Here is a 23,388-nt window from a genome sequence, read left to right on the forward strand (position 1 = left end):
CAAAAAAGTCTGCAGCTGGATCAGTTCCCCTGCGCCATTCCCTGGGCCGCTGCACAAATATTTGTGCTGGCGCCTGGGAAAGGCAGGGTGGGAGTGGGAACGACACCAGGGGCAGGAGCAGGCAGGAGGGCTCCTTGCACTGGCAGGATTTGTTATGCCGTCCAGCCGCGACATCCCGGGATGTCGTGGGGCATCACAGCCTGCGTGGGCTTGGCTGCGGTCTGCTCCTGGCAGGGGAAGAGGTGGGTTTGTGGTGGGTCGGGGAACTGCCCTGCTCCCACCGGCCGCGGCCAGGTAAATTGCAGGGTGGCCCCTGCGACCGGCCCCTGTGATCACACGCTGCAATTTAGCATTAAACGAAGCCACCCTGAGCCGTGCTGCTGCCAAGGTCTCCAGCTGCCCTCTCTGCATCCACGCTTCTGGCTCCGTCATGGCACCAGTGCTTATGATGCCCTATGATCCCCCCAGGCATGGATTTGGTTGGAAGATATCCATTTTTTCCTGTTACTTTTGCAGGACAATTAGTTTAGTGCCAGCTCAGTTGCCTGCTCCGGCCAACAGCCGTGCACCCCAGGGTGGGCATAAGGCAGAAGGGGGCAGCGGCCGGTGGGGGGGACCCCCACGGCCCCGTCCAGCGGTGGCGTGGGTTTGGGTCACCCCATGCCGCCGTGCAAACAGCAAGCAGAAATCAAACCTGGTGCAGTATGTGCACGCAGTGGGAGAGCAACCAGGGCCAGCTCCTGCCTTCTGGTGTCCCTTCAACCCCCCCCGTGTCACTGCAACCGGTCTCGCACATACTGACCACGCGGACGCGGCCAAGGGCAGGGTGTGAATGGTCACGGACAGCCGAGCCGGGCTGGGAACTGGAATGCATGCTCATGTGCCTGCTTATTTCCTGCCTGGGCGTGCAAGAGTAGAAAATTTCACCCAAAATCTCCTTTCCTCCACCCAGCCCTGGGCTACTAGGGGCTTTGCAGACTGAGATGGCCACAGAGGGCTTGGCTCTGGCGTGTTCAGGTGGGGAGACTGAAAATGAGCCCTGCAGTGAGCTGCAGAGGGGGTTACATCCCTCCTGGGCGCGTTGAAAGGCAGTGTGTAGTTAGCAGGGGTACGGAAAGTGGTCCCCAAGGGCTCTGGGTAGCCTGTGGGTTGGGGCTGGGGGTGCAGGTGCAGTCGAGGCTGAGGCAAGCGGCACTATGGCAAATCTCAGCCTCTGCTGAGCAATGAAAGGTGTGCCTTTCATAGAAGAAAGGAAGGAAAAAAAGAAACTGGAACAATGAAATGGGAATTAGCAAGGTCTGTAGCTGAACTTCCCCAGCCCGTTGGGTGCTGTGGTTGGACACCCCTTCCTTCCCCCACCGCAGCCGGCTGGTGGTCCCTGCGCCTCTGCGTTCACCAGCACCGACCCTCCTGCAAAAACTTCAGGTTAGTGAGGTTCTTAGCAGGACCACGGCCTCTACAGACAGTACTAAGTCTTGTTTAAATTCAATCAATATTTGAAGGCAAATGTCAAAGCTTTGCCTGGCAATAAGCCATCAAGCCCTTTGCAGAGCACCTTCGTCTTTCTGCTTTGCAAAACTGGCTGTCATGGGTGCAGCTGCCTTTTTCCCTCTCCATTCAGCGCTTCTCTTTGAACTCTGCCCCAGATAACTATTTTTATGCAATTATTTAAGCTGTTTGTTTGCTGCCTGTCACACGGCATTCAAGAACTGTATAGTATATGGGACAATCAACCATCAATGTGTCATTGTGTCATCCCCCCCCCCAAACTCAACCCCAAGAAAACCCCAACAAAACCCCTTCTTCACAAGAACTGAGACAAATGATTGTGGGTACGTCTGGGAAGTGGGGAGCTTTGCAGACGCTCTGCAAGCAGCTTCCAGAACTGAACCCCAGCCCTGGCAAGAGCAGCACCGCGGCGCAATGCGGAGACAGAAAACAGCCCCACTTTAACGATGCCTGCAGGGCACGGCGCTTAAATATGAGCCCCAGCAAACATGCACAGGATTCACTGGCACCTGTAAACTTTGCCATAAGGCCGAGGGGCAAATTTTTCTCCTGCTTCAGTCACCTCCATGGGTTGCTCCCATGGCCCACGCTGCCTGCAAGCTAAGGAAGTATGCTGTGGTTTCCCCAGATGAAACTCTGCAGCCCCTGAGCTGGTTTTGGCACAGCTGTGTGAGCGGTCCCCATAGAGCTGCAGGCAGAAGACCAAAGAGTCAGAAAACCACACAGCTCTGGGGGTTTGCTTTTTCTTCTGGCTGGGTTACGACTTAGCTTGGAGGAATCGCCTGAGCCTGCTTTGGGCAAGCACACAGCAGCCACGCTGGCATGAGAGGGATGTGATGAGGAGGACAGCGGGTGCAAAAATATCCCAGATGGATTTTGCCATCTGAACTTCATCCTCTGCAACCACAGGCTGAGGTTTTTAGCCTGGTCAATGAAACCTTGTGACTCCGGCTCACATGCTGGCGCTGGGTAACGTTTTAAGGACGTTTCAGCAGTTAGAGGAGCTTTTTCATCACCGTGCCTTAGGCAGTTGATAGACTTCAGAGGCAACAGAGCTCTGAGCTGTTGAGTTTTTCCCTTCTGGTAGGGAACTTAAAGTACTTGCACAGGCATCCTAATGCTTCGTTATCCAGACGAGTGACAGATTTGGACCAGGATCCCAGTCTCAGCTTTCCTGTACACGAGTCACGGTGGCTTCAGAGTACTGCTGTGCTGATCCGCTCAAGGGTGCGAAAGGTATTTTTAGGTTGGTTCACACCTGTGAGCTGGGCCTGAGCGTGGTGAGGAGGTGTGGAACTGGAGGATGAAGCTTTCCGTGGGGGGTCTGGCATCAGCGGCTCAATAGGTGGACATGACGCAGAGGGATGAGGATGAGCCGTCGGCGTGATCCCGAGCACGGAGCATTTCCAGCCAGCCGGGTGGTGGATTTTGCTGTCTGAAACATTGGAAGTGTGTAAAGTAAGATCTCCGCACAGTCGCTGAATTATTTATTGAATAATTTCTCTTGGCAAGGGACTGGTATGCTGTAGATATTTTAGATACTTTAAATACCGCTATTTATGTGCAATTACTGTGCTCTTTCTGTAAAATTGGACTTTCAGGACATTGAGCTCCTTGTTAGCATTTTTCCCTTTTTAGTGGATGCTTGCAAAGATCTTGTGTCTTGCAAATGCATTTCCTTGCAAATCCATTTCTCGGCAGCGCGGAGCGGAGGCCAGTGCCGCTCCTCCGGGTTGCTTGGAGATTCCCATCCTTTGTCTGCACTCTGCCTTTGGCGTTGGGGTGGCGAGGAGGAGGCTGGTGGGTCAGCGGGACCCTGCGCCCAGCGCTGGGCTCTGCCACCGGCTCCGTCCCTGGGAGCCGCAGCGGAGCGCGGTGCCGAGGAGGAGCCCGTGCTGTTCACACACCAGATGCTCGGCGAGAAGGAGTTTTTTCAGGAGTGTGAGATGTCTCTGCGATAATGCTAGTGGCACAAGTGGCAACTATCAGTCACGCAGAGCAGGGGGAAATTTTATTTTTTTTTTTAATATATGTGCACACACACAGAGAAGCATATACATCCACATATGCAGATAATTGCATGTCTATATATATGTACATATAATAGTACCCGATCCTTTGGCAGCCTTTTCTCTGAGACAATTTTTCTGCACCCAGAGTGAAACTGCCTGCCTCTCCAGAAAAAAAAAAAAATCCAGCTTGCATCACTTGGCCAAGTTCATACCACAGCCCCAACCATGCGCTGAACCGGTCCCTTTCATTCATCCCTGTCCTCTCCCTGCCCCGCGCAGTAACCAGAGGTCATGCGAAAGCATTGCCGGCTTCCTTGCCATGAAGTTTATTTGCCTTATTCCTCTCCAGCAGATCAAAGAGGCTTGACCCGGATGGAAAGCCCTTTTCCGTGGCAGATAACTCTGCTTTGCTGGCCGGGGAGGGATGGCACTGGGGGGGTGAGTGGGGAGGCAGTGGCACGGGGATGGTCCCCGATGGCATCACGTCTGCTTCCCGTGCCCCAGACACCCAGCCCGGGGTGCACTGAGCCCCCAGACAGCTCCGCTGGCACGAAAGCAATTCGAGCTAAAAAGGCTTATGTACCATTGAAACCCCGTTCTTTAATAGTCTTGTTGGCAAAAGGCCGGTTTAACAGATTGGACCGGTCTGATTCCCAAAGGAAAGGGAGAAGGACGTTTTTCATTAGTAAAAATAAAATATAAAAATTGTAAACTGTTTTTATTACATTTGTTGCTCATTGGGTGCTTCTCCAGTGTCTGCTCCCCGGAGAGATGCCACAGCCTCGCAGGTGTTGTGTGCCTCTCCTCCCTTGTTCGCTATCCATGCAAATAGATGTCCAACAGCAAATCCATGTTCTGCATCCGTTGCCTCTCACACCTTCTTATGCTGTCTGAGTCCTGGCATAATAATCCTCCCCAAAAAGCAATTTTATCTCTAAACTGGTTCCTTTTTCTTTTTTTTTTTCTTTTCTTCCCAATTATGACTCCCTGAGTTACAGTGGAACCATAGTCAATGAGGACTAATGCCTTTGCTTTGATTCTTAAATCACATATACAATTATGTCTTGACCCTGCAAAGAACTGCGTAATCTAAGTAAAACACAATAATTGTGGCTTATATATTGTTGCACTTGGGAGTCAATTACTTCACTCACAGTGGGTGAAATTAAGCACCTGCAAGAGTTTGTTTTGGTGAGTCGGGGGCATATTTTTTTTAATGGAAGACACAGTTTTGATGAAAATATACTGTCCCAAAAATCAAAGTAGTGATACATCGCACGGAAGCCATGGGAGTTCGCTTCAGTGTGACCTGACTGAAGGTGAGAGACATTAAATGGGGAAAAGGGCTATAGTGAAACATGTCACTTTATAGCAGGAAAAGCAGGTAAAGTTTAAGGAAGTTTTAAATAGTATTAGCCTCCGCTTGGCCGATAATCCCAATAATTGCTGAATCCTGAGTAGTTACAGCTGATTAATCCTTGCAGAGTACAGAGGGTCCCTGTATACACAGCTAAGTAAGCGTGAGATGGGTCAGGGCTGCGGGGTCGCCGGTGCCCGAGCCGCTCGTGGAGGGGTGCGGGCCAAGTAACGAAATTATATATTTCGGGTCACTGTTGTGGTGACATGTTTATACCACAATTACATGTGTAGGACAGAAGTGGTTAGGAGTCCTGCAAAAGTATGTGAGCCAAGTATCGCTTGTCTTCTGCTGCGTTTTGGGGCCATTTACTGGATTTCTGCACATTGATTCTTTCATAGTTTCAGATACTTTTGGTGCTCTTATTTTCCCCTTTAAGTTTATCACCCCCTTTGCTCTTTCTCAAGCAGTCTGTAAGGTTGGCAGGTTGTCTGGCTTCCTGTCTCACAGCAGTGCAACTCTTCTGTAAGGTTTTCGGTAGCTATCTATAATGACCAGTAAGTATCTGATGGCATTTCCTCGCTGTGATTAACACTGTTGAGCTGGCTTTGTGCCTGCTATAAAGTGTGGCATTACCATTTCCATAAACCCCATGGTGTAAAACTATTAAAAGGGAGAATAAAATTGACCTAATCTCAAACTAGCTGAAAATAGAAAGGTGGCCAGGTGCCCTGAGCTTCCCAAATTTCTCCTCTTTAATTAAAACAAATGAGAAAACAGCTGCAGGTTCTGAATAAACTGGGTATTGCATTTGTGGCTGAAGCACAACAAAGGCTGGACTTCAGTTTTTGTAGTCAGAGATCTCATTAGATCACTTGTTCTCATAAAATCTTTTGCATCTCTGCCTATGCAAGTGTGAGACCGGTCTGCTGTGGAACGGCCGGTGTCCCCCCTCCTCGGCCAAGCCCGACTGCAACCCAGAGGGGCCTTAGGCTGGGAACTGAACGTTCATCCAACTCCTCATCTTCTGTGCCCATACAAGAAAAAATTGCGGAGGTGCATGGCAGAGGCTGGCTTGGCATCGTCTCTGGTTTTAATTACAGCAGTGATTAGGAATTCATAGCCTGTGGTCTCCCAAGAGCTGCTGCCCTGGCCAAGTTAGAGAAAGTCAGCGGTACCTGAGCTGCATTTAATGACAGCAGCTCCTCCCAGGATTGCTGTCCCACTGTGTGTTTGCATGAAGCTTGGAAAAAGGGGAAAAAAAAAAAAAAAAAAAAATTTGTACTCTGCAAGCAATACACAAAATCCCCAAATGCCTTCTGCCTGCATGGTTACAGCAGGCTCTGCGCACACATTTTCAGAAACATGTTAATCGTTGCAATAGCTTTTGTTTAAATTAGCAAATGGGTTCCGGTGATGCAGTCCGACTAATACCTGCCAGTTGTACGTGTCCTTGTGAATTCTGATGCTCCCTTACCCTCTGTAAATGGAGACACTCACGTAGTGACATAGTCACAAGATGATTTGAACCCTTATCTCAAAGTCACCTGAACCTTGTGTATGGAGTACTGCGGGTGTGGTTTTCTTCTGCAGGGGAAGGTAAGGGAGAATGGTCCAAACTTTGCTGGGTGCTTCCTTGAGCAAATCTTCTGTCGCTGACCCTGCTTCAGGAAAGCAACTACTAATCTCAGAGCCTGGGGTCTGCAGAGCTGAACGTGAGAAAACACAGCTTTAAGAGTTCAAAAAGCTCATACTGTTTCACTTGAGTGAAATCCCTCTAAATCTGCCTCTCTGGATTGAGATGTTTTAGATTCTGTAAATTCTGTTTCCTCAGTGAAATGAGTGAGCAGCCGGTGCCGTAGCCAAGGACACGGATCCGTGGCGAGCGCTGGCTGACAGGGATATTCCGCTCGCTGCAGCTCGCACGGAGAGAAGCTGTGGGTCTGCAGGGTCTGAGCCATCGGGTGTCTGCTGGCTGCATTTTGTACTTCCCCACTGCAAACAGTTAATTCTCTCAAACATACTGAAAAGCTGCTTATTTGATTTTGGTTTAGTGCTATGAAGTCAAGTGTAAATAGCCTTTTTTTCCGCTTGAATATAGCGATAGTAATTAGATGCTTTGCCCAGTTTCCAACAGAAAATGAATCACCCGCCTCTTCCCTACCCTGCTGTGAATGCAGGGCGGGCAGGAAGATAAAGGCATCTCAAAAGGAGTTCTCCTTCCCAAGCAGGCGCCTGGGTGCTGACGTAATGGTAGGAAGGATGTGATTGCATGGATGCACAGAACGGGTAAAATTTTAATTGCATTATGCATACACCAGTAGTTCGAGGCTGTTCCCACACTGGTTTATGTCACTAAAACTCCATTGACTACACTGGAGTTACAGAATCACTTCCAGCAGGAAAAGATCAAAACCAAATGGCACAATAGTGCCATTTGTAACTGAAAAAATAAATAAATAAGCATTGTCCCTGTGGTGGTTGCCTGCTGACAAAGGCTGGTCGGTGAGTCAAAGCTCAGTGTCGCTGCTGGCTACCCAAAACTGGCCGCAGAAGCCCTGTTCACCCCAAACTCTGGGCATGCGAGGTTTCAGGCGTACCGGCCATCTCGGGCAGCCCCAGACTCTCGCCCCTGGCTGTTCCCTCCTAACACCTCACCAGCACTTCTTCTTTCTCAGAACTGCTTCCTTCTGTTCCCCCTTGCATATCCGTTTCTCTTTTCTCTGCCATGGGAATACTTTAGAAATCCAGCGGTAATGTGAAGTCCCATTTGGAGTAAATGGAAATGCCGGTGTTTCCATGTGCCACGTGCATGGATGCTGCGCTCTGCTCGGCCGCTTGCTCGCGGGGAGCACGCACCGCAGCAGGGCGGTGGATTCGCCGCAGGTAACAGAAATGGGGCAAAACCTCTGGAGAAAGGGTGCGGGGAGCATCCTGCCGCTGCTCCTGAGACCGAGGTGATGGCAGCGGCTGCTCGCGGTGTGCTCTGGGGTGTGACACTGCCTTGCTGATGGGAATGCCAGCCCAACTGTGCTGGCTTTTTTTTTTTTTTTTTATTATTTATTTTCCTGGTCACACAAGAAATATATTCACAGAGCATGTGACCGTGAGGTGCTCACCCGCTCAGCTCGACTTGTCGGAGCAGGCTGAGATCCAGGCAGCCCTAAGCCCTGTTTCTGCAGGTGAGGGAGAAACAGCTTCTCCTGGGGTAAGAGGGTGCCGGGGTGTTTCTCCCATCTGGACCGCGCTGCTCCTCCCAAACACAGCTGGGCCCCTTTCCTGGCCACCTTCCCAAGGCAGGTTTGCTGCCCCGAGCAGATCAAGTATGGGCTCATCCCGAATCACTTTGGGATGTAAAAATCAAGATTAAGTGTTGCAAAAGGCAAAGCCGGATGAGCTTTGTAGTGCAAAAATCAAATATGATTGGAAATGGGGGTCAGTGACTGAAGTTACAGGTCTTGGGTAGAGTAAGAGGATTCAAAGGTGCTGGGAACTTGCCTTGACTGGGTAAGTTCACTTTTAAGAACAGGATCTTGTGCTCAATGTATATGTTTAGTCTTCATTGAACTTAGATTGCTAAGTGAAAGCAGGAAAACATAAGCAGATGAGTTTGTGAACCTTCTCCTTACCACACTAGCACTTCTACCTAACTCTCCCAGGGATCCCAGCACACTTGTTGCATTTGGGCAGAAAACTAAGTGCATTTCTACTTTCAAGTGTATTTTCTGATATTAGTTCCCATTGCTGACATTTCCATCACTGTGGCATCCTCTGAGATGCCCTGCAGTGTACTTAAAATGACTCACTAACAAGAAGTACTTACGTTTTTGGTTTTTTTTTTTTATTTAATCATAAAGGAACTAAAAATCCTTGCAGTCTTCATGGTCACAGGAATCTCTAAGCTCACTGTGGAAATGTGCTGACCTCCCTGGGCCATCAGCTTCCCTTCAGCAGGGAAAAGTGAATTTCTATCTTCCAGTCATACTTATTTATGATGTGGTTATGAATGAAGGATTCGGGGACTTGTTCCAGGGATATGATCTGCTGCATGACAAAAACTTCAGGCTGGTGGGAAATAGTGGCCCAAGTAGGAATCTAGCAGAAGGCAGCAGAATGTGGCACAAGCGGTCAGAAACAATAAATGTACCATGAGCATTTGATTGAGATGAATGTTCTGATTTTTCCCCTGGGAGCAGATGGAGTGGGCGCAATTTAAATAGTTTCCCCGTAGGTCTTGTGTAACTTTGCCTGCTGCAACACGTTTTACCTCACTGCAGCGGCAGATGCTGCCAACAGCACCCTGCTCGTGGTGCTTGATGGTCCACAGTGTCCCTGCCACCACCCCGATAAGGGGAACGTGTTCCATGCAAACCCAAGGAGCACTGTGCCCATCACTTCGCTCAAGCCAAACACTTCCCAGCAATTAGAAGTGATTCTTAATTCCGTATTAAAGCATCGTATCTTTTTGGCAGATGAAAAGCGCGGTTTTGGTGTCTCTAGAGCAAATTTTCAAAATCCAGGTACTGACATAAAAGACACCTCACACGTCAGAGGGATGCAAAGTCAGTAGAGGTGTAATCACACTTTCTTCATTATCTGTATTATAAAAGAAATAGTTTTATTCCCTTATTGTATAGGGTCTGGCTTCCAACACTTGTTTGTTTTATTGCAACCCTGACTCTCACGATCCTTTTGCCGGTGTTACCGTCTCCAGGTGTCCGTGGATGCCCTGTACCCAGACAGACGTACAGAAAGTCCTGGCCCTGGAGCTCCCCGGGCGATACCCGCAGCCGAGCAGGGCAGAAGCACGTGGCTGCGGCCAAGCATCCCCCCGTGGCAGTGCTGCCGCTGCTTCGCTCTTCCCACGAGCACCTTCCCAGCTTTCCGCTTTGGGCTTGGCAGCACAGGTGGATACAAAACCCTGCTCACAGGCTGATGTCGAGGGAGTCGTTCTCAAGATTTCGGTGTAACCAGCAGCCGTGGCAAATTGGGCGACTACCTTTGGTGGGACAGGCTGTGTTTCTGGGAGCAGACGGTTTTAAGTGGGACTTGCTGAAATGCTTTTGCACAAATAGCTAATTCATCAGTAAATGAATAGCTCCCTCGCTGAGCTTTCCCACTTTTTGTAGTTTGCTAGTAAAAGCGTGTTTGACAAGCTGCTTTTCATAGCCTCATGTGGGGAAGTATCGAGGGAGGAGAAATCAGCACTCCATCTCGGTTCATCCTAATATCATTGCAGCCACGTAGCCAATATTTTATCAGATGTAGAGGTTTCTGGAAAGATGCTCAAAGCTCAGGAGAAAATTACCCCGTGGGTGGGTATTGCCCAGTAACATCATCTGGATGCTGTTTCATTTGCTGTGATCATTGCAACCGTTCTTGGAGGAGCTGGTTTTGGTCCCAGAGGGTTTGCACAGTCGGGAACTCTTGGGGAAGCAGAGGTGGCTGCGGGGTGCAGCATCTGGCCCAAGGAATGCCTGGGCCAGAGCCCACAGGAGGGAGATGGCCCCGAACACGGGCTCTGTGTCATCGCCACCATTCCCTGCTGCTCCCCGCCACGTTGTAGCCCAACAATGGGTGAGGTTAATTGTTCGCTGTGGTGGTTTTTGCTGGGGCAAACTTAAAAACCTCCTCCAGAGCCTTGTGCGAGGGGTGCCCCTCTGTTTGCAGGCTGGCCTGCGCCAGCCTCCACAGCTCGTTCGGCACAAATAGGGGAAAAGGCTGCGAGAGGGTAGTCCTGTCCTTCGGCGAAACCCAGACGCCGTTCCCAGGAGGAAAAAAGCTGGTTAGTGCTAACGTCAGTGGTGCCATTGTGCATGAAGTCCTGCCCCCCCCATGGGAGCAAAGCCCCCCCCGCCGTTAATCACTCAGTAGTTCCACAAGCTGGAGCAAGGCCAGAGGGTGAGAGGAAAGGGGCTGCCTGGGCTCCTGCGGTGGAAAAGCTTTTTCTTTAAGGTCTTGACTGCTGGTAAAGTCATAAATGGAGCTGTGGGGTTTAACAGGAAACCTTAACTGTTTGGACTCCCTCCTCTGCAGCATCCCTTGCAGGGCTGGCCGTTATTGCAGACTCCCTGGCGGGGAGTTGATACTGGGCTGTTACTGTAAATACGAGTTATTTAAAATGCTTCTTGTGTGCCTAACGGCCAGACCCTGAGGACAGCCTCACCTCGTACCCCAGGAGCAGCGAGCAGAGTGCCCGGCTCCTCTCTCTGGTGGCCGTTTCTGCAAAAGAGAAAAGTAAGGCAAGCTGCAGTGGCTGTGTTTGGAAAGATGCCCGCTCAGCTGCTTGCCCTCCGCTTTCCCAGCGAGTAGCTCTCACTCCGTGAGTCCAACACAAGCTAGACCGTACGGCAGAGAGCTGCCTTCCTTGCACCCACAACAAAGTGATGCCGGCAGGTATAAAGGGAATGAGCTGGGGATGGCAAAGCACTACCATCCTGGGTCATAAAACTTGTCCCATTGCCTGTCTACCCTGTGCACAGCCCTCTTTACAGAAAAGGAGAAAAGGTTTTCTCTTTGCTTTTAGTTTCGGTGCTGTCAGAGCAGCGTGGGGGCTGGGGGGTCCCCAGCAGCCCCACTGTGTCTGAGGAGCCGAGGCTCCAGCCCTTCTCTTCTCGTGCCCAGGACTGCACCCTGCGGGACTGCCCGTCGGGGAATGCCCTGGCACTTCTCCCTCCCGGCAGCCACCCATCTCCCCCCCGGAGCACCCCGAAGCATTGCGTCCAGTGGGGCTGCAGGGTGGGCACCCCGCGGTGGCGTGCGCTCAGCCTGATACCCCCGCACCCCCTTATCCCCATTCCGCAGTCGCTTGTTGTTTCTTCCAGGAAACATTTAAGCGATGAAACGAAACTTCCCTTGGCTCGAATCGCCTATAATTTATCCCGATGCAAATCACAAGGAACTCGAAGTTGAGAACGTGAAGCTGGCATAAAGGCAGAAAGCGGTCTTTCGGAGCGTGCCCGCACGGCGTTTTGCGCACAGAAGCACGCCGGCTTTGCCCCGCTCCCCGTGAGCCGAGGGCTTGTGGCCGGAGCTGGCGTCGTGCTGGCTGACCCTGCCAGGGGCTGTGGCCACCACGCAGCCCCCGTCCTGCTCGGGGAAGGCAGAGCAAGCTCCTGGCAGCCCTGAGGGTACAGTCGTAGCTGGAGCCCAGAGCTTGTCACAGCATCTGTCTGCTACGGATAACTGCAGCTGCATCGCCTGATGTTCGTTTGTGCTCGGTTGTCATTCAGGAGTGAGCTGGCTGCTCCTGCTCGCCCTTCTAGGGATGTTTCCTCCTGACCCCATCCTTCTGACTCTTGCAGAGTTTGCCGTTTCGCTCGTGGAGAAGATGCAGGCTCAGGAAATCCTACGGAGCCTGCGGCTCCCCGAGTTTGACGACCTCAGCCAGTTTTTCCGCAACCTGCCGGCCTCGGCGCTGGTGGGCATTGGTGCCTTCGCGGCCGTCGTCGCCTACTGGTTTGCCAGCCGGCCCAGGGCCGTGAAACCGCCCTGCGACCTGCGGATGCAGTCGGAGGAAGTTGAGGTGAGGCCAGGGGCACCCCGGCAGGAGAGGATGGGTTTCACCTGAGGTTTGCGTGCCTGGAAATGACCGCAGGGGATGCCAGGAGGTGCTTTTGTTCATTTCGAGGGCTTCTCAACCTCATCCTGAAATCAGGCGTGTAGTGCGCTATGCCAGGGATCACCTCACTCCTTAATTCACCTTTTTCTGTAAAGCGGAAAACTAGAATACAGCCCGTTAATTTATCCTCTTAGATTTGCAGTAATGTTTTGGCCTTAGCTTTGCTTAACCATCCATGACCAAAAATTACAGGAGCTGCCATTGCATGGGAGAAACCACTGCAAGGCAACAGCCGATAAGATCAAATCAGCTGGCACTTCTTGTGCGTGCCCGTTACTGAGTTTGCTGCTGCAAACTTCGTAATAATAAGAAAAAGTAGACCAGAATCCATGCTTAGAGGCTGAAGAGTTATTAATTTTCATGCTTGCAAAAGGTTTTAAAGTTTAATGAAGCTGCTCTGTTTTAAAGAGCAGAAATATATCTGAAAACTGTTTCCACTTAAATTAATATCTGAAAGTGTGATGAGAATTTTTAAAGCCTTTTGTGACGTCCCCTCTAAAACGATATTGTCTTTAATTCCAACAGCTTCTTAAAAGGGTGGGAGGAATTTACATTTTTCCAAGAGAGTTATCCCCTGTGGTTAGGGCTTTAGCAAGACTTTCTTCTGGAATCACAGCGCAGTCCCGGTTCGGTCACTCTCGCCCTGCCTGCCTCCCCTTGCCCACTCCTAGCACACCCCTACTGAACCCACGTGCTGGGGTCTGGAGCGTGGCCTCTGCTTGAGCCTGTCCTTCATGCTGGTCTAGATGTCCTCGAGAAGATGCCCGTGGTGCCAGTCCTGGGGACCTGTGGAGCCCAGAGCAGTCGCTCCCCCCCAGCGCGTCCCCGCTCCGTTACTCGCAGATTTATAATTCCCCCTCAGATCTCCTTGGGAAATATCAACCACCTCCTGCGGCAACGAGCCGGGTCAAGCGCTGCTGTCTGGGCGGGTGGTTCTCCATGTTACTGGGGCGCTGAGGTGGGCGTCCCACCTCTCCCGTCCCTTTGGGTGTCGGGGCAGGAACCCGGCGGCGGCTGCAGAGGTCTCTCCGGAATTTGGGGGAGCTTTATGGTTCGGGGTTTCCCCATCTCCCTCCCGTCGGGCGATGCTGTCGGCTGTGTCACGTCACGTCATGTCGCACAGGGCCTGGCCGGGGCGCGCCGGTCGGTGATCGGGGACAGCCCGCAGCTGCTGACGCACTACTACGACGACGCCAGGACCATGTACGAGGTCTTCAGGAGGGGATTCAGCATCTCCGGTGAGAGCACGGTGACGAGGAGGCCTGGGAGCGGCGGTGGGGAGAGGTGGAGGACCAGATGATGTAGAGGACCAAACGGTGTGGGAGGCTCAAAGAGAGCATAGAGGCTGAAAGAGCGTGGGAGCCCATAAAAGTGCGGGAGTCTCAAATGGCGTAGAGCCTAAGAGAGCGCAGGAGGCCCAAAAACTATAGAAGGCTATTACACGTGGGAGGCCAAAAAGAGTTGGGAGGCCAAAAAGGTGTGGGAGGACCCACAAGTGTTGAGGACAAAGACGGGGAAGCCTGTGTGTTGAGGCACAAATGGTATGGAAAGCCTGACGAGTGTAGAGATTGAAAAGGTGTAGGAGCCCAAAGGGGTGTTAACGCCCGAGGAGTGGGAGGCTGAAAAGGTGTGGGAGGCCGACAAGGTGTAGAGCATGAAAAGGGCGTTGGGAGGTCGATGGAGGGCGTTGGGAGGTCGATGGAGGGCGTTGGGAGGTCGATGGAGGGCGTTGGGAGGCCAACGAAGTGTAGAGGCTGATAAAAGGTGTGGGAGGTCGATGAGGTATGGGAGGCTGAAAAAGGTTTGGGAGGCCAACAAGGTGTAGAGGCTGAAAAATACGTTGGAGGCCAACGAGGTGGAGATGCCAAAGAGGTGTGGGAGAACGAAGGGGTGTGGGAGGCCCATTGAGAGTTTAAAGGCTCAAGGAGTGTAGAGTCCCCAAACTTGTATGAGGCCAAGGACTGTAGGCACTCAGAGAGCATGAGGCCGAAAAGGTATGAGAGGTCAAAAGAGCGTTTGAGGCCAAAATATTGGGAGGATGAAAAGGGGTGGGAGGCCCATTGAGGGTGTGGGAGCATGAAAAGGTGCAGGTGGCTGAAGAAGTGAAGAGGCCCCCAAAAGCGTGGGAATCTGCAAAAGCATGGAAGGTCAAACAAGTGTAGCGGCCCCAAGAATGGGGGTGGCAAAATGGTGTGAGAGGGAGAAAGCGATTGAGAGGACCGCAAAGTGGGAAGCCCCACTGGTGTTGGAGGCCCAGCAAGTGGACGTCTTGGAGAATGGGGGGCCCAAAGAGTGGAGGCCAATAGAGTGGAAACGAAGTGAAGGGAGACCCAGAGTGGGAGGTCCGAGGAATGGAGGCCAAGGAAGGAGGAGACCCAGCGAGGGGCAGGGCGGGTGCTGCAGCCCGCGCTGCCCGTGGTGGCCTGGGCGCTGCTTTTGGAGCATGGGGGTTATAATTAGGGTTATTATTTGGAATGTGCATTACTTTGCCCTTAATGCCATTGAATTTTACTGTGCAGTCTCTTGGTACCACGAGATCTTTTTGCTACCGCTGGCAGAGAGCTTAATGTCCTGAATTTTGCAGCATCAGCAAAGCTCATCATACATTATTCATTTCCAGAACATTCATGAATACATTAAACAGGGCTGATCCGGGCATAGAACTGTGGAACCCAACAGAGTTCTTCCTCTGCTGCAAACGCTGATACTTATTTCTGCTTGTTGCTGCCTTTTCATCAATTACTCGTCCAACTTACCTTTTATTTCACAGCAGGGCCGGGTAAGGGACTCTGCCAAAAGCTCTTAGGAAAGCTGAGTGTGGTGCATCAGTCTATCACCCTTACCCCATGATTGATGGTACCGTCAAAGAGCTCTCACACACTTGTGAGACATCATTTTCCGCTCCAAAAAGCTATGATGACTCTTCCCTGCTCTATCATAACTAGTTCTGTGTCTGCTGCTCACGACATCCCACCTCATTGAACACAACAATTTCATTGTCAGATTATTATTTTCAGTACCACCAAAAGCCTCAGTGGAATTGCAAATATTCCACCCTGCAGGACAGGGGTAAATAAATAACTCAGCACATGTATGGAGGGATGGATCTTGTGCAGTTAAGTACAGTAAGCAAATTAATTAAACTTTTCAAATATTCCTACTGTCACGTAGTGTTGTGTATTGTTTTACCCTCCTCCAGAGTAGGCTGTGCTAAAAATAGCAGTTTTCACTTTGAAGTGTTTAAATCAAAAGGCAGCGAAAGCAGTGGGAGACGGTGTTTGGGATGAAAGCCCTCATCAGACACTAATGCTCACACCACCTTCGGAGAAATAGCTTTTAATGAGGCTGTTTGGGGGCAAACTGCTGCTGTCCCCTCTGGAGCTCAGGGAGGAGGATTGAAGTGACTGGGACATCCCAGCAGCCGGTCTCCCATTAGCTGCACTCGTGTGGTTAATTTGATGGGGCTTGCTGTGAGCTCTGCCCCATCCTGATAACAACGGATTTACTCTTTGAGGGCTCCGCTGCATCCCCACAGCGTGGTACTGGGCAGCGCGTTAAACTCCTGGCACTGCCCCCGTAACTCCGTCATCTCTGCTTGTGTCTTCCAGAAAACGGCCCCTGCCTGGGGTTCAGGAAGCCCAAGCAGCCCTACCAGTGGCTGTCCTACAAGGAGGTGAGCTGGAAACGATACCCCCCCGCAGAGCCCTCTCCCCCAGTGCTCTCACCTTGCCCGGCCAAAGAAGGGGTGTTAAGGCGCCCGTCGATAACACGCATGTGCTAGACCGGGGGGTTGCTAATGAGCTGTGCGAGGGCTCTCGATTTCCACAGCCGGGCACATCCCGGTATTATATGGGGGTGTCAGCTTTTGGGGATGGGCTCAATGCCGTTAGCCCCCTCTTGACAGTGGCGGTGACATGCTCAAAGCCGTGGGGCATTGCCAAACAGAGGTCAACTGCTAGTCAACTGCTAGTAGCTCATGATAGCATAAAAAATTGGGCTTTTAGACAGCAAATACAATAATTTGAGAGCCTCCCTGTATAAGCTAATTCTTCGCTTAGTTTGGTATTGCTTATGTTCTTCTTTTTTATGTTTTGATTTTTTTTTTTTTTTTTTCCCCTCTCCAAATTCCAGGTGGCTGAAAGAGCAGAAGCTCTGGGTTCAGGGCTTCTTCGGCAGGGCTGCAAGCCATCCACAAAGCAGTTCATTGGCGTCTTTGCTCAAAACCGTCCAGAGGTGAGATTTTAAGTTCAACTTGATGCTGTATTAATAATGTTCCTGACTTGTGAGCTTGCTTTATACTTGAAGCTTGTTCTCAAGTGTGTTAAATCTGCTCCCGTGGCCCTCTTCCCACCTTCATGCTTTGATGTCCTCCTGCAGTGGATCATTTCCGAGCTGGCTTGCTACACCTACTCCATGGTGGTGGTTCCCCTCTACGACACTTTAGGTCCTGGAGCCATTCGTTACATCGTCAACACAGGTAAAAACAGAATTGAGGTAATCGTCTCAGAAACCAGTTTTGTTGCTCAGAATGGTTCATTTTCTTCTGCTTTCCAAAAGATGGGTGATTTTACTCATTGGGTGTCTTGAAGTCACTTAAAGAAGTTTCTGGGGAGCTGTGTGTCCCCATGCTGGGTCAGGGCTGCCTCCGCAGCATTTCCCACGCGCCTGGTCGTGCACGGCCGTGGGTGGGGCTGCTCTGGCTGCGGGAATTACTCCACGGCCACCCACTCCTGTGCTGCTTTATATTTTGCCTCCTAGATTTTTTAGCCCACATGGTGAGCAATTTTAGTATTTTGAACTGAATCCCAGAATAGTCGTAGATGTCAGGTACAGCTTCAGCACTGATTTAGGTTAGCTAAAATTGCAGTGATTTTCTAAGAGAAATGTATGTTACATTCTAGGATTTCTGGTGTTAGCCTGAAGAGAATATCAGGACTGATACAATGTTAGCTATGAGCCAGTAGCCAGTCTTGCATTAAAAAAGATCTACTGTAAAAACTCATTTGACCCTTTTCTTCCAGCTGACATTTCCACAGTCATTTGTGACAAACCTGAAAAAGCCAGAATACTCCTCGACCACGTGGAGAGGAGAGAAACGCCAGGTCTGAGCTCCATCATCCTGATGGACCCATTTGAGAAGGAGCTGACAGAGAGAGGGAGACGCTGTGGAGTTCGCATCCAGACCATGCAGGAGGTGGAGGTAAGTCTGCTCTCCCTCTCTTCATACTGTGTTTTGTAGTTTCTGTAAGAAGATGGTAAAATATACAGGGGCTTGTGAACTGCATGGCAGGTTCAGTGTCTGCAGAGCAGACTGTGGCTGTTAATATTGATGCATGGCTCAGTGCAGTTGCCTCTTAAAGTGTTATTGCTTCTTGATAGGAGCCAACATTTCAGTCCTTCCTGCTCAGATAAGATATCAGCTGCTAACTAAGCCTGGAAAGGGGGGTTGCTATTCGAGACACAGTCCTCCTACATGTAAGCCTACAGCCTTACACTTTTATGAAACAGCCTGGATCCAGCTCAACCAACCCAAGCACTACTTGAAATCCAAGGATGGCATTGCAGTTAATGCAAGAAACTTTGGATAGAAAAGATGACCTAAGTGTTAGCCACAAATTTTTCTGCTGCAGCTCACAGTCTCCCTTAGTGGTTTGCAGATTATTAGCAAGTGGGTTACACCACAGGAATTAAAGTGGAAATCACTTTTGTTACTTTAATCTTTTTCAGGACTGTGGCCGTGAGAGTCGACACGTGCCTGTGGTGAGTGTTGGCATGCTGCTTTTCCCGCTTACGATTGCAGCTGACTGTGTTACATTTATTCGACTGCCAAGAGAGGGAAGGGTTTGCTCTGGGCAGAAGGAAGCCTGCGTGTCTTTAGGGGCAGAGCCCCGTGACCCTCTCCACGTGGGAGGCAGTGGAGGAGCCCAGGGACTGTCAATACCATCCGCTGGAGATGTGCAGTATTGGCTTCATACCCTCCGCCTGGGATGCTTAACTGAGATAGGTCATCCTTGCTGAACGTGTTAATGGGACAGTAATTAAATGCCATTGTTAAGCCACACTAATTCCACTACCTTACCCAGGTGGCACCGGGGGAATGTGTTTGCACCCTTGGCTTTCCGGTGGGATTTCTATAGCTCAGAAACACTACTTGGCAGTATTTCTCTGGGATATTTTTGGAAAACTGCGTTGATGTTTTTCACTGGCTGCTCATACTTGTGCAAAACTTTCAAAAGCAGCCTCTGATTTTCAGGCCGCTTATTTATTCAGTCGGGACCCAAAATAGCACACACATGCAGTGGTGCTGAGAAGACAGAGATACTACTGGAAATGGGAGCAATCAGCAGCTTTGGAAAGTTGTCCACTGTTGCGGATAACCACGTTTCCAGAATTTATCTGGAAATTATTAAATTATCTCAAGTTTTCTCACACACCTACAGGTATAGATGGTGTCTTTGAAAATACTAACTGCAAGACAAAGATCCCATCAAAGTCTTCTAACGATAAAGCATGCCCTTGATGCAGCTGGAGCAAAACCTAAGAGAGGAATAGAGTCTGCATCAACTGAAGAAACCTGATAAAAAGAGTTTTATGACGGTCTTTTATATTTGCCAAGGGGAATGAAAGCTTTTTATGGCAGAGCTGAAGTATAATTGGTTTGATCTTTAAGTTTATACAATGACAACAGTCTACCATTGACCCTTCTGCATTTGATTGATGGGATTTTCTTATTCTCCTTGTGTATTTCTAGCCTCCTCGACCAGAAGATCTATCAATTGTCTGTTTTACTAGTGGCACTACAGGTAAAAGAGGCGCTTTAATCTTGAAATGTTAGAATAAATTATTAAATTAATTATTAATATCCCCTCAATATGTGCAAACTTGCTGTTATACTGATATGGCAGTGATATTTCTATGCATTTTTAATATTTAAGAATATATATGTATATACATTTCTGTAGATTACAAATTAAAAATAATGATGCATTTATTTCTCACTTGAATTGCCTGACATATACTTCGGCAGTACGGTTTTTCAGTTGTCTAGAAATCTGCCCATGTTTCTGCTTCCCGTTTCGCAGTGTAGTTGTGAAGCTCTTGATTGATTGGTATTCATCTTCTGCATATGTTTAAAAAAACAAAAAAACAAAAAAAACCCGCAGGTCCACAGCTTTCCATTCTCTGTGTCCTAAGCACGCCAATGTCCCCAGCCCCCCCGATGTCCTCAGCACCTCCGTCTCCTCTGCAGTGTGCCCCAGCTTGCTCGTGTGTTGCCCGCGTCCTTGGGTTGGCCCTTGGCCACCACGTGCTGGGGCAGCCTCGGGGACGAGCCTGGGCAGCCCACGCTGCCGGTACTCGCGTGCCCCTGGCCCCTTTTTGTTGGAGAGGAGCAGCATCATTTTCCTGTCTGTTCTTGGCAGATGCTGTGCTTTCTCCTCTGTCCAGACCCTGGTTTTCATACAGCTTGCAGGAATTTCCTACTCTTGAGCATTCGACCTCCGTAACATCTACCAAAAAGCTACACGGGCAGCCAGCGCAGATGCAAAGGCACGATTGCTTGGGAAACTGCTTTTATACCTACCTGCAGGGAAGGACCATGCTCCAGGGACCGCTGGAGCAGCTCTTCCAGGTTCACCTGTGCTCTCAGGATTACCTAATGCTTGGTCCTACCCCAAAGCATCCTTGATTTGGCCTCCACTCCTTTAGGCAAGCAGAAGATGCCGCTTGACACCGAGCTGCCCTCCAAGAAGGGCGTTGCTTGTGCTGCGCAGCCTGCAGAGTGCAAAGCCTGCAGATCAGGCTGAGCAAGAGGGGACATCTCCATCTTCCACCTCCTGGAGAAGACTTGGACTGCACGTCAGGTAGGCAACTGCTTCATCAACTCCAAATATAAACTCAAAATGTATTAAAAGGCTTTGGGGTTTTTTACCTTCATGCATCCTTCTTTAGTTTTGAGATCTGTGCGCTTCGGAGTACCCAAGGCAGTGCACTGTGTGAAAGGAGCCTGTGACTCTGCTCTGTCTCAGCAGTGGGAATTCCTAAAAGGAAAAGATGGAATGCAGTCAGGATACGGACATCACAGCCGTGTATGCTGTGAGCACCGGCTGTGCCAGTGCAAAGTGGCTGGGCACAAATGGGAATTGCAGGAAACCAAAGCAGCCATGCCTACAGATACAGTGGGGCACAATTTGTTTGTGTGGATTTTAAAGTGCAGAGCAATTATTTTTTTCAAGCCACATTTTTGTTGATATTTTTACTTCTAAATAAGAAATTTTGAATAGAGAAGGATTTTTTTGATTTTCTTTTTTTTATACGCAAATGCAATCATGGGCCGGTTTCTGACCTTGTGTTTTTCTTAGGAACATGCCTGAAGTTACAGAAATAGGACAACCAGGGAGCTCATTTGCTTTCTCCCATCCAAACGAAAGATTTCAAATTCTGTAAATCATCTGCAAACTAAACTCTGACAGAGCAATGCTTTGTGAACCACCAGCCCATCCTCTGCTGTTGGAGGACTTTGCACAACACTTTCTGGCTTTTCCAGGGGTTGCATCAACACTCTGGTCCGTTTTCCACGTGTTTTGATGTAAAAGGCTTGGCTTTTTGAATAGCCCATGTCAGGATATTTTTAATGACCAGATTTAGAATTTTTTTCCAACGGATATGTTCTCAAAGGCTTTTTCAATTCTGAAGGGCTCTAGATATTTTGGTATGGTGTGAAACAAATCTTAGCTGTAGATTTTGTTACCTGGAAACTGTAGAATTGGAAACAATTTTAGCTGTTTATAAAAAAAACCCAGAAGCAGGCTTTAATGTGTGCTTTTCTTTGATAGGATCAGATGTCCAAATACCTCCCCAGGGAGAAAGGAGAGGCTGAAGTTGCTGAGCTCAGATGACAAGACCAACTTTCATTGTTGTACCAAAAAATCATCAGCACTCAGAAATAGGCCAAAGGCACACAGCTGTCCCCAGACCATCAGGATACAATTTTTCATGCTGGCTACTCCAGAGAAGCAAACTGTCACTTCCTCAAGGATCCACCTGTAACCAATTGGATAAAAATTGCTTCCCGGCAGTTTCTCACAGCCTGCCAGTGCATATCCCTGACTGCCGGAGGCTCCCAGCGGGAGGAAAGTGCTTACATCCCAAAATGTTGATGGATCACACCACCGAGTTAGTGCTGGAGCTGCTACTTGAAAGACCCTTTTGCCATGTGGAAAAGGTTCTTCTATTGCTTATGAGAACTGCCAAACCAGCCTGGCACCAAGATAAGGAGAAATTGCCATACCCAGGCTGTTAACTGCCTGGGATAGCAGTGCACCCATTTCTGTAACAGGACACTCACTTCTACGATGTGTCTTTACAATGAAATTCAAACTTGAGAGCAGTGGTACAGGTCAGGAGATCTGGCATTGATTTTTTTTTTCTTTTTAAAACTTTTTTTTTTTTAAAGGCAGCATTACTGCCAACCTTTTTCTCTCAAACTGGTAATTCTGGGAAAGGGCTTGTAGCAAGGGGCACCTGTTTTGCTGGGTTAACTGGGTTAGCTGGGTTAAAACAGAACTACTAAAGAAGGTCAAACTTTACAGGAATCCCCCAGCCCAAAAAGCTGCAGCTCCCTGTGGCAGCATGGTTTGTTCTGGATTTCTCCTGGTGAAGGCTATCCTGGCTCTAACACTGCTGCTCTGCTTTGACACCATCAACACCACAGCCTGTCCGGGATGCTGAACCTGCTGTGGGCAGGACAGGGAGGAAGGAGCCAGAACGTTCACACTGCTTCCAGGCATGTCGTGGGGATTTGAGCAGAGGTACTGAATTTGCATTAAAGTTAGAGGTGGAGTAAGTAAATGAGTCTGAGGTCTCAAAGCATCTGAGAAATCTTCCAAAATCTGAAGAGCTGTGTTAAGGTGCAGGAGCCAGATCTGCTGCCGCTATAGCAGTTTTGAATTTCCAAACCAGTACTGAGCACGTCCTCTCCACGGGTGTGCAACCTGCCGATGCAGAGAAACTTGTGCAACGCCGCAGGAGTACGCCTACTTGTAGAATTGCAGGGGCTGAGCACACCTATTTGGCTAGACGCAGCTAAAATAACGTGAGCAATTTCTGGGTCGTTGGCATTTATTTACAGCTGACATCGGTTCATGGAGTTTTCTTGAAGTCCGGATCCACGTGTGCACCCAGTTGCGAAAATAAGCGCCTTGAAATGAAACCTGCCCGGCTGAGCTAGTGCCTGCGAGCCTGTCTGTACCACAGGTCAGGACCGGAGCAGTCGTGGCTGGCAAAGACGTCAGCCCCAGCTTCACCTCTGAGCTGCAGATGAGGACAAGCATAAGTCAGACCAAAATAGCCTCCTGTGCGCTGTGTTCGAATTACTCCAAGGCACTTGGAACACCAAGTATGGATTTTCAGTAAAATACATTGTGTTTGAAATGTCCTACTTTAGTGCAATAAATGTGTGCAATAATTACTAATTTTGTTTGGGCCTTTAGTTATTTGAGAGGCTGGGTCGAAGCAATGTCAGCGAAGCTGGAAGGGCACAGGGCTCGGCACTGCGGGACCTGAGCCAGGCTCTGCCACGTGGGTGCGTGCCCACACCAAAGGGCTGCCAGCGACACAGCCTGCAAACTGCTCTGAAACCGAGAGGATTAAGCGTATTTTCCTGTGCTGAAACTGATTCACCAAACACCATTGCCCCTTCCTAATCTGAGGAAGCCAGAATGAAATTCTGGCTGATTTACAATTTTGCGAGGCTGTTGCATCCATCATTAACCGTAACAGCATTGCAAAGCTCCTGTGCCCGCCGTGCCGGGGCCACGCAGGGTACGTGCAGGTAAAGCTCCTCCGATCTGCTTCCGCGCGGCGTAGCAGGAGCTACGCTGCAGTGGTGT

At 49.8% G+C, this 23,388-nt stretch overlaps 1 protein-coding gene across 5 annotated transcripts in view; it reads left to right on the plus strand.

Moving 5' to 3' along the window:
• The window catches only part of ACSL6 (acyl-CoA synthetase long chain family member 6), a 58,163-nt gene that overhangs the window by 14,349 nt on the left and 20,426 nt on the right, over nt 1-23,388 (plus strand). For all 5 annotated transcript variants that reach the window (XM_052816381.1, XM_052816382.1, XM_052816383.1 and 2 more), the window contains exons 2-9: nt 12,183-12,403; nt 13,623-13,737; nt 16,108-16,172; nt 16,631-16,732; nt 16,877-16,976; nt 17,521-17,699; nt 18,227-18,259; nt 19,251-19,302. In XM_052816381.1, the coding sequence (XP_052672341.1) occupies nt 12,183-12,403; nt 13,623-13,737; nt 16,108-16,172; nt 16,631-16,732; nt 16,877-16,976; nt 17,521-17,699; nt 18,227-18,259; nt 19,251-19,302 (867 nt within the window). The remainder of the gene's footprint in view (nt 1-12,182; nt 12,404-13,622; nt 13,738-16,107; nt 16,173-16,630; nt 16,733-16,876; nt 16,977-17,520; nt 17,700-18,226; nt 18,260-19,250; nt 19,303-23,388) is intronic.

The sequence above is a fragment of the Harpia harpyja genome, chromosome 20 (genome assembly GCF_026419915.1).
Source record: "Harpia harpyja isolate bHarHar1 chromosome 20, bHarHar1 primary haplotype, whole genome shotgun sequence".
Taxonomy (NCBI): domain Eukaryota; kingdom Metazoa; phylum Chordata; class Aves; order Accipitriformes; family Accipitridae; genus Harpia; species Harpia harpyja.